Raw genomic sequence first — 11,658 nt, forward strand, 5'->3', positions numbered from 1 at the left:
GTCCCAGCTACTTGGGAGGCTGAGGCAGGAGACTCGCTTGAGCCCAGGAGTTGGAGGTTGCTGTGAGTGTGATGCCATGGCACTCTACCCAGGGGGGATAGCTTGAGGCTCCATCTCAAAAACAAAACATTTTTTTCTTTTAATGTCAGGTTAATGTGAAGGTAGAAACAAGTCGGTTATAACATTTGCATTTGTTAGGTAAAGTCCCTCTTGTAGTTATGTTCTATATTAACTTCTTAAGAATAAAAATTACACAGCATTACAATTTTTTAGACAATTTATAAGTGATACTTTCCTAAAATCTGAAAGGAAAAAAAAGCTATTAATATAACAGGGCAACTCAATTAAAAAATTCACTTAGGGGTCGGAGCCCGTAGCACAGTGTTTAATGGCACCAGCCACATCCACCTAGGGTCTGAACTAGCCCAGGCCAGCTAAACGACAGCAACAAAAAAAATAGCCAGGCAATGTGGTGGGCACCTGTAGTCCCAGCTACTCAGGAGGCTGAGGCAAGAGAATCACTTAAGCCCAAGAGTTTGAGGTTGCTGTGAGCTGGGACAGCACAGCACTCTAGCGAGGGTAACATAGTGAGACTCTTCTCAAAAAAAATAACTCATTTAGGTACCTATAATCCTAGCACTTCTGGGAGCCCAAGGTGGTTGGATTGCTTGAGCTCAGTGTTCAAGACCAGCCTGAGCAAGAGTGAGACCCTATCTCTACCAGAAAGAGAAAAACTAGCCAGGCATTTTGGTGAGTGCCTGTAGTTCCAGCTACTTGGGAGGCTGAGGCAAGAGATTGCTCAAGCCCAAGAGTTTAAGGTTGCTGTCAGCTATGACACCACAGCACTCTACCCAGGGTGAATAAGTGAGACTCTGGCTCCAGAAAAAAAAAAATGCTATTATATACATCATACCCTAAAAACTCTGTAGGGTATTTTCCTCCAGATGAGGAAACAGAACCAAATGTTACCCCCAAAAAACATGTAACCCAGCCCTCTCCATGCATCTCCCAGTTCACCTGTGGTCTCCTCCCACTGTGACACAGTTGTAGCCACCTGACACTGCTCTGCTCACCACCTCGGCCAGTTCCTGGTTTGCAAGGCCCACTGAGCGCGGATTCACTATCAGGTTGTTGTAGAGATCATCTTTGGGTACTGGAGTAAAACTCAAATCTCCAAAGTCTTTTAGGTGGCATCCTGGGAACACATAATGGACGATATGTTGAATTCTATGTGCTATTCTAACTTTTACTTGCCTGGGCCACACATAACTTTTAACAAAGTTCAAAAGGTCACGTGACTGTGGCAAGATTGTCTGAATCCTTCCAGCAATCCCGTATGGTAGATCCTATTCTGAATACCATTTAGCAGAAGCAGCTGGGCTTTGGAAACTGAAACCCAGAGGTGTTGATTGGTTTCACTGAACAATCACAACATTAGTAGCAATTAGATCTGAGATATCCCAGAGTAGAAATAAAATATCAACAAGCATGAACAGAATTTAAAGAAAAGTATTATTTAGGACAAAATACATATTTGGAAATTCTAATGTTATAAACTTTTTCATAAATACAAAGTCAGACATCCTAAAAAAGAGAAATATTGATTGTTTACAAGGTCCCAGGTACTGTTCTAACTGCTTAACATAATTTTTTTCTTTTTAATTTTAATTTTTTATTTTATTATTTTTTTTTTTTTTTTTTGAGACAGTCTCACTATGTTGCCCTCGGTAGAGTACCATGGCATCACAGCTCACAGCAACCTCCAACTCTTGGACTTAAGCAATTCTCTTGCCTCAGCCTCCTGAGTAGCTGGGACTACAGGCGCCTGCTACAATGCCTGGCTATTTTTTGTTGCAGTTGTCATTATTGTTTTAGCTGGCCTGGGCTGGGTTCAAACTCAACAACTTCAGTGTCTATGGCTGGCACCATAACCACTGTGCTAAGGGCGCCAAGCCAACATAAATCCTTATTTCAAGACTCAGAATGATTCTATGACGCAACTAAAATATGCCTATTCTGTAGATGAGAAAACTGAAGCAAAGAGAAGTAACTGAGCCAAGGTCAGGTGGTTGCTCAGTGCCAGAATCAGGATATAGATCTAGGCCATGTTGGCCCCAGAGTTTGTGCCCTTTATCTGAAATGCTCAGGACTAGAGATGTTTAGGATGTTGGATTTTTTTCAGATTTTATAATATTTGAATATACATGAGATGTCTTAAGAGATGGAACCCAATTATAAACACAAAATTTACTTGTTTCATGGATATCTTATACACATAGCCCTAAAGGTAATTTTATACAGTTTAAAAAATAATTTTGTACATCAAAGTTTGTACATCAAACACTGAACCATCAGAAAGCAAAGGTATCAAAGCCAAATGTGATAGCTCATGCTATAATCCAGCACTTTGAGAGGCCAAGGTGGGAAGTCAAAAGTTCAAGACCAGGCTGGGCAACACAGTGAGACCCTGTCTCTACAAAGTTTCTACAGAGTTTCACTATGTTGCCCTCAGTAGAGTGCCCTGGCGTCACAGCAACCTCCAACTCTTGGGCTTAAGCGATTCTCCTGTCTCACCCAAGTAGCTGGGACTACAAGTGCCCACCACAATGCCTAGCAATTTTTTGGTTGTAGTTGTCATTGTTGTTTGGCAGGCCCAGGCTGAGCTTGAACCTGCCAGCTCCAGTGTATGTGGTGGTGCCTTAGCCACTGAGCTACAGGTACCCAGCCTACAAAGAAAAAAAAAAATTTTTTTTTTTTTTTTTTTTTTTGAGACAGAGCCTCAAGCTGTCCCCCTGGGTAGAGTGCAATGGCATCACAGTTCACAGCAACCTCCAGCTCCTGGGCTCAAGAGAGTCTCCTGCCTCTGCCTAACAAGTAGCTGGGACCACAGATGCCTGCCACAACGCCTGGCTATTTTTTGGTTGCAGCCGTAATTGTTGTTTTGGCAGGCCCGGGCTATTTTCGAACCCGCCACCTTAGGTGTATGTGGCTGGCGCCCTAGCCACTTGAATCACAGGCGCCAAACCACTACTGCTATAACCTTTAAGTAATTAAGAACTCAGAATATTAAACTTTATGGGCTGGTCTAAGTGCAGTTGTGTTTACAACTAATTGATGACAACCAGTTATAGATTCCTTTGTTCCTTCACCACTCCCACTACTCTACATGGCTAGTAAAAAAAAAAAAAGAAAAAAATAATAAAGTTTATGTTGCTCTGGGATTACCAATGTTTATTATTTTTAACTATTCTTTTTTTTTTTGGTAGAGACAGTCTTACTTTATTGCCCTTGGTAGAGTGCCATGGCATCACACAGCTCACAGCAACCTCCAACTCCTGGGCTTAGGCAGTTCTCTTGCCTCAGCCTCCCCAGTACCTGGGACTACAGGCGCCACAATGCCTGGCTATTTCTTTTGGTTGCAGTTTGGCTGGGGCCGGGTTTGAACCCACCACCCTTGGTATATGGGGCCGGTGCCCCATCCACTGAGCCACAGGCACCGCCCTATTATTAACTAGTCTTGTTCATTATAGAGCTGAATCAGCAAATACGTCATTCTGATGTGGCCTCTTACAGGCTTTCTCCTCTACTGTCCACTGTATCAATAGTATCAAGGCACCCAAAAGACCAGCACAGAACCCAGGACTGGTTTCTCAAAAGTGAACAATAGCCCAAAAGAATAAACACACACGCCATGTTTCAGAAGAGTTGACCAATTTAATAGGGATGAGAACTTTTAATACTGGAGCAATGCAAGATGTAGAGAAGATGAATTGTAACCCATCAGCCAGTGTTTATGAGATAAGTGGGGAGGGTGATGGGAGGTTAATCTTTGTAAGAGTAGAATAAACTGAGTAATATTAATACTTTTATCAGAATGCTATGGCAAATTCTTTTAATTTATAAGGCATAAGAAATGGTCTCTTAATTTTTTTTTTTGAGTCAAAGTTTCACTTTGTCACGTCCCCCCATAGAGTGCCGTGACATCACAGCTCACAGCAACCTCAAACTCTTGGGCTCAAGTGATTCTCTTGCCTCAACCTCCCAAGTAGCAGGTCTATTGGCCCCACAACAACACTCAGCTATTTTTAGAGACGAGGTCTCACTCTGGCTTAGACTGGTCTTGAACCTATGAGCTCAGGCGATCCGCCTCGGCTTCCCAGAGTGCTAGGATTACTGGCGTGAGCCACTGTGCCCAGGCCATCACAAATATTTTAAAGGCTCTTAGAATACAGCTGGAAACAGTGGGTCACACCTGCAATCCTAACAGTCTGGGAGGCCGAGGTGAGTGGATTGCGTGAGCTCAGGAGTTAAAGACCAGCCTGAGCAAGAGCAAGACCCCATCTCTAAAAAACAGAAAAATTAGCTGGGGGTGGTGGTGGGCATCTGTAGTCCCAGCTATTCAGGAGGCCAAGGCATGAGGATCACTTGAGTCAAAGAGTTTGAGGTTGTTGTGAGCTATGCCATGGCGCTCTACCCAGGGCAAAAGAGGGAGAATCTATTAAAAAAAAAAAAAATATATATATATATATATATATATACACATACACACACACACACTCTCTCTCTCTCACATCTACACATATATATGACTCTTAGAATAGTGGAAACAGCAAATATTGTAACATGGAAGCAGTATCTGCCTCTCGTTCCTAAGAGAAATATCCCTTTGTCTAATTCTGTGCTTTAGGTCATTTCATCTGCAAGTCTAGGTCAGATGAGACCTACTGTTTCATTGCTGCTCTTTCTTCTTTTTTAAGTGGCATTGCAGGACAAGATGAGCCTGAAACTTCAAAGCAGCTCTCATGTCAAACAGATCTGGAAGCAATTTGAAAGGCTCTCACTTTTCACTTGCTCTTTATACACTGGCAGAGCCTCACTGCTTCTCTCCTGAGTGCTGGTAATAAAATACACCGAATACTACTGATCTTCATCTTTCAGACCCAGATGTTACCTTTGGCCTTGATAAAGCACTCCAGGCTCCATCAGAGTGGAACGGGAACACAAGTGCATCAACAGAATGATGCAACCTGGCTGTGGGGAAGAAATCAAAACAGCCCTACCTGACCTTAGCAATATCTGTGAACAGCACTTCTATTTCAGGGCTACTGAGTGTATCTGTGAAAGATGCCATGAGAAGAAAGGAGGCAGTGGAACAGAATTATCTGCCTCCACATGACACGCTGTGCAAGGCACTCACAGATGGGAGGCTCTCACATCCTCTGCTAGTGTACTAGCCACACGTTGCAGAGGAGAAAATTCAGCAAGCCGAAATAGCTCACCGTTTAGAGCACCTGAAATCATCTTTGGGTTACAGACCCACAAGACAATGTGTTGAATAAGCAAGTATTTCTTCAACAGCATAAGGGTATGTCATTCTCCGAACTGCTGTCACTTCCAGTATAGGTGGCTCCAGCGGCTACCAAGGCTCTCAGCAAGCTAAGGGAGAGGTGTTTCAACGTGGGCTGACTCCTCATTAGTAGTTAAAAAACAAACAAAAATTAAAACCGAAGTAGGGTGACACAGGGGAGAGTCTACTAAGTCACAGGTAGCCCGTTGGCAGAAGGCAGAATAATAGATGGAAAAGCGAGGGGCCGCTCAGTGTGCAGTTGTCCCAAACTGTCCCTAATTAAGATGGATGGGTGTATGACTTGTCAGGAAGAAGTAGTCAGTGAAACAGAAAGCAAAACAAGGACTCTAATCTTGGTGCTGACAGGGTACTGATGATTTACAATGTTACAGACTCAGCCACCACAATATTTTGAAGGGATGCACCTGCTAATTCTCAGAATCCCAAAGTTGTACCTGGAATACCAGCTTTTTTTTTTTCTCACTTTGTCGCCCTTGGTAGAGTGCTGTGTCATCACAGCTCACAACAACCTCAAACAACCCTTAAGCAATTCTCTTGCCTCAGCCTCCCAAGTAGCTTGGACTACCAGTGCCCATCACAACGCCTGGCTATTTTATTGTTGAAGTTGTCATTATTGTTTGGCAGGCCCAGGCTGGGTTCAAACCCGCCAGCCTTGGTGCATGTGCCCAGCGCCCTAGTTGCTGAGCTATAGGCGCCAAGCCAAGAATACCAGCTTTTCAACAATAAAGTTGCAATGTTCCCAGAATTCTAAACTAGGGGGGATATTGCCAGAGTTAATTTGGGACAGTATCTTTTTTTTTTTTTTAAGAGATAGGGTCATGCCCTGGCTCAGGCTGGTCTCTAACCTATGAACTCAAGACAATCCACCTGCCTCAGCCTCCCAAGTGTTGGGATTACAGGCATGAGCCACCATGCCTGGCCTGGGACAATATCTTTCTTATCCCTAAAATATGGTTTGGGTAACCTTTGAAGAGATTTATTTAGGTAAACTCATTTTTATTTAGTGCATTTAACTCGCAAAGGTTGTACAACCTCAAGAACCATGTGCCTTGAGATATCTAAAATCTTCTCTTTGCTCCTTAGACCCAGTCCCCAAAATATATTTGGCACATTAGAGAAAGAAAGCTTATTCCACAAGAAGATGTATTTGTTCTAGATCACTTCGGTGCTCCAGAGAAGACAGTTCCAATCAGTCCTCTCAACATCTCCTTCATCCCCACTCCACTAACCCATTGCCTCTGCAACAAGTAGGTGTTCTCAGAGGCAGTGAAGACCATGATGGAGGAAGAGGGAAGGGGGATAGTGGCACTGGGGGCTCAAAGATGGAAGGCAACCATGTGGTTCTAGACCATCACCTCAAACATGTTCATGAACATCTACTTGGGAGCAAATGATACAAGCGTGGTGTTAATTGATGCTTTTGCATGAATGTGATGCCTGAGTACAAAAAGTTCAAATACAAAACACGCTTGAAAATTTAGCTCAAGATTGTAAATGAGATGACTTCCAAAGCCAGTAATACATTTCCTGCTAATTGGTTCTCCAGCTACATCTATCCTTCTTACATAAGGAGATCAGATAGTATTATCTGAAGACAGGCTTAGTAACGGACACTCCTCTGAACCAAAGTCATGTCAACCGTCTAGATCAGCTTGAGTCAGCTTAGGCCTTGTGTCAGCTGTCGGTGCCCTAACCGCCTGGTCCCAGCACAGGCAGCAGGGAGAGGTAAGAGTAGGGTTTCTCTGACTTCACTAAGTCACGTAACCATATCTCTCATTCAGAACAAGACTGTCAAGCTTCTCTGAAAACAGACCTGACAAAACCTGTCTTTCCAGTAGCTTATCAGAGGAAGAGATAGCAACAACCCCTGGGGACATAGTACTTCTTTTTACAGCATGTGATTTTTTTGTAGGGGGACAATTTCACTCTGATGTGCTGTGGCATCATCATTGCTCACAGCAAACTCAGTCTCTTGGGCTCAAGTGATCCTCAGCCTCCCAAGTAGCTGGGACTATAGGTGACCGCCACCTTGCCCTGCTAGTTTTTCTATTTTTAGTAAAGACAGGATTTTACTCTTGCTTAGGCTGGTTGCCTAGGCTCAAGCAATCCACCTGCCTTGGCCTCTCAGAGTGTTAGGATTACAGGCATGAGCCACTACACCCATCCATAGCATCTGATCTTTAAAAGATTCTTTACATTCTACCTCATTCCAAAAAGGATTTAAAGGAAGACACATCAGACTGGTTAGTACCGCTCTGCTATACAGTCCCAATGTGGCTCCCTCCCCAAAACCCTAGGCTGTCATCCTGGTGAGTTGGGCCAAGAAACTTCAAACCACACAAATTGCATTCTCTACTTCTCTGGGCTAAAAGCACAGAATACATGGCTATGGCCTTGGCTAAGTGTCACAGCAGATGCAAAGAACAGACTCTCTGCCACGTGCCCCTAACTTCCCAAGAGAGTCGAGATCTCTAACCAAGTTCAGTTTCTAATCCTGTCCTACCTCACACAGTTGTTTAAATTGGTAACAAGGAAAGGCTTCCCATGTCCTGGAGATTACAGATTAGATTCAGATGGATAAGGTATCTTTGTGGTTTTCCTTCCCATCTTATTTTCTTTTTTTTTTTTAATTTTCCCAGAAACTAATAGCATAATCTAACACTTCCCAAAAGCTGTAATATGAATGACTATATCATTTGGATCAAAATTGTTTGTTTCTTCTCACCAAAAACAAACACAGGCGCACTGATTTCTCATTGAAGTGGCTCCTAAAGAATCTTGTGATCACACAGTGTGAATATTCTATACTCCCTATGAAAGAATATAAGGCTCGGTGCCTGTGGCACAAGTGGCTAAGGCGCCAGCCACATACACCTAAGGTGGCAGGTTCGAATCCCCAGCCTGGGCCCGCCAAACAACAATGATGGCTGCAACCAAAAAATGGCCAGGCGTTGTGGCGGGCGCCTGTAGTCCTAGCTACTTGGGAGGCGGAGGCAGGAGACTCGCTTGAGCCCAGGAGTTGGAGGTTGCTGTGAGCGTGATGCTATGGCACTCTACCCAGGGGGATAGCTTGAGGCTCTGTCGCAAAAAAAAAAAAATCTTAGAACACTGATTCTCTGACAGCCCTACCCACAATGCCACACCCTACTATGACTCAGTTCTTGGGTCACACAGGAAAGTACTTCCTACTTCCTTTCTAATCTGTGGTTTTCTTCTCTTCAAATCTGACTATCAGCACACATACACACACGCACACACAGGTAGTATATCCTCAACACTGAGAAAGTTTGGTCCTTAACAGTGAACAAGCAAATTTATTCACAGAGTATAAACCAACCACTGTAATCCCTTAGGTTCCACCTTGGACTATGCTGTTTTGAATAGTAAAGGAATAATGCCATCTGTCTAAAGTAACTAAAGGTCAGCCTTACTTTAAAAAAGCAAGCAAAGCATGGTGACCCATGTCTGTAATCCCAGTGTTTTGGGAGGCCAAGGTGGGAGGATTGCTTGAGAACAGGAGTTCAAGACCAGACTGGGGAACACTAGAAGACCCCTATCTGCACAAAAAATGTAAAAAATGGCTCAGTGCATGTACTACAGTGGTGACAGCACCAGCCACATACACCGAGGCTGGCAGGTTCAAAACCGACCCAGGCCTGCTAAACAACAACAACTGCAACAAAAAATAGCCAGGTATGTGGCAGGTGCCTGTGGTCCCAGCTATTTGGGAGGCTGAGGCAAGAGAATTGCTTGAGCCCAAGAGTTTGAGGTTGCTGTGAGCTGTGATGCCACAGCACCCTACCGAAGGCAACACAGTGAGACTGTCTCAAAAAGAAAAAAAAAATTTTTTTAAATTAGCCGGGTGTGGTGACATGGACCTATAGTCCTAACTGTTTGTGAGGTTGAGGCAGGAAGATCACTTGAGCCTAGGAAGTTGGGGCTGCAGTGGGCTATGATAAACCTATGAATAGCCACTGCATTCTAGCCAGGGTGACAGAGTGAGACTCTGTCTCTTAAAGAAAAAAAAAAAAAAAAAGTTATCATTACCTTTATCCTGGTTTAAAAATATACATTCGGGGCGGCGCCTGTGGCTCAGTGAGTAGGGCGCTGGCCCCATATACCGAGGGTGGTGGGTTCAAACCCAGCCCTGGCCAAAACTGGAACAAAAAATAGCCAGGTGTTGTGGTGGGCGCCTGTAGTCCCAGCTACTCAAGAGGCTGAGGCAAGAGAATCACCTAAGCCCAGGAGTTGGAGGTTGCTATGAGCTGTGTGATGTCACAGCACTCTACTGAGTGCAATAAAGTGAGACTCTGTCTCTAAAAAAATAAAATAAAATAAAAATATACTTTCCAAAAAGGGGCAGTAACTCACCATTCTTACCTACTAACATTTAGCCTGAATAAATCTGTCAGCTGGTAGCCAATCACCTTGAAAGAGTTTAAATTTGACATGTGATAGTTATCCTTCGGTCATACATTCTTGAAAATCTGAGAAAACAGGTGGCTTCTGAGCAAGTCATTTTGAAAGAAAGGAAAGAGTAATTTGGAAAGATCAATCATGGGTTATGATGGTGAACAAAGTTACAGGGAAATGCCATGAGTGTTTTGCCCCCTTTTCTCCTTTAACAAATGTGCAGTCAGCACTCTGCTAAGTCCCAGGAATACAGAGTTACGGAATGGCAGCAGCCTTCCGGAAGCTCCTGGCCTGCTCAGAAGACAGGCAGGGAAAGTGGCAGTCCAGTCCAGCATGAGCTGCTATGACCCAACTGTGCACAGGATGTAGTGGGAGCAGGGATCCCAGAAGGGAAGAGTCAGGAGGGCTTCCCAAAGAGGGAATACCTCTTGAAGGTATTAGCTAGAAATAAAAGGAGAGGGGGAAGTGCTTACCACAGAGGCACATAATACCTTCAGCCCTGCAGAAAAATGCACAACTCCCCTGGGGCCAGGGCACAGCCAGAGGACTACAGAGAGAAGAGGTGGGAGGGGGCAGGGCCTGGATCCTAAATGCAGGAGTCAATCAAATCTGGCCTGGAGAACACCATGGGGAGCTAACACTAGGAACACTAGGGACACAGTCGACTCTGTATGGATTTACCTATTCCAGACACTTGGTATAAACAGAGTTATATAACGTGTCGCCTTTTGTATCTGCCTTCTTTGACTTGGCATATTTTCAAGGTTCATCCACATTGCAGTATACATTTGTCCTTTATCCTTTTAAGGCTGAATAATACTCCATTGCCTGGATAGACCAAATTTGGCTCACCTATTTATCAAATGATGGACAATTAGTTCATTTCCACTTTTAACCATTATGAATAATGCATGAACATTGTATATAAGTTTTTGCGTGGATGTGTTTTGAATTCTGTGAGGTATGCATGTAGGAATGGAATTGCTTAATCACATAAGTATATGCTTTATTCTACTTTTTTAATTTGAGACACAGTCTTGCTCCATTGCCTGGGTAATATGCCGTAGCATCATCAAAATTCACTGCAGGTTCAAACTCCTGAGTAGCTGAGACTACAGGCATCCACCACAATGTTCAACTAATTTTTCTTTCTTTTGTAGAGATGGGGGTCTCACTCTTGCTCCAGTTGTTCTTGAACCCCTAGCCTCAGGTGATTCTCCAGCTTTGGCCTCCCAGAGTGCAAGGTTACAGGCGTGAGTCACCATGCCTGGCCTATTTAACTTTTTAAAGAACTATCAAACTGTTTTCTGAAGTGGCTACACCATTTCCCACCAGTAGCATATGAGACTTCCAATCTCCCTACACACCAGCACTCAGTACTGTCTTTTTATTACAGCCATCCTTCTGCACATGAAATGGTGTTTCATTGTAGTTTTTACTTGCATTTCCCTAATAACTAATGTGTTTATTGGCCATTTGTATAACATCTTTAGAGAGCTGGCACATTGGCTCACACCTGTAATCCCAGCACTCTGGGAGGCCAAGATGGGTGGATCATTTGAGCTCAGGAATTGAAGACCAGACTGAGCAAGAGTAATACCCAGTCATACTAAAAATAGAAAAACTAGCCAGGCATTGTGGTGGGCGCCTGTAGTCCTAGCTACTTGGGAAGCTGAGGAGGATTGCTTAAGCCTAGTAGTTTGAGGTTTCTATGAGCTTATAACACCACAGTGCTCTAGCCTGAGTGACAGAATGAGATTCTGTCCTCCTCCCAGAAAAAAATCTTTGGAGAAATGTCTATTTAAATCTAATGTCGGCTCAGCGCCTGTGGCTCAAGTGGCTAAGGCGCCAGCCACATACACCTAAGGTGACGGGTT

General features: G+C 43.8%; 1 protein-coding gene across 1 annotated transcript in view; it reads right to left on the reverse strand.

Moving 5' to 3' along the window:
- The window catches only part of ARG2 (arginase 2), a 33,648-nt gene that overhangs the window by 8,533 nt on the left and 13,457 nt on the right, over window positions 1–11,658 (reverse strand). Inside the window, exon 3 of the mRNA XM_003797378.3 lies at window positions 1,018–1,195. Within this exon, the coding sequence (XP_003797426.1) occupies window positions 1,018–1,195 (178 nt within the window). The remainder of the gene's footprint in view (window positions 1–1,017; window positions 1,196–11,658) is intronic.

Source organism: Otolemur garnettii, unplaced genomic scaffold (genome assembly GCF_000181295.1).
Source record: "Otolemur garnettii isolate 467f Iridium unplaced genomic scaffold, OtoGar3 scaffold00115, whole genome shotgun sequence".
In the NCBI taxonomy this organism is placed as follows: domain Eukaryota; kingdom Metazoa; phylum Chordata; class Mammalia; order Primates; family Galagidae; genus Otolemur; species Otolemur garnettii.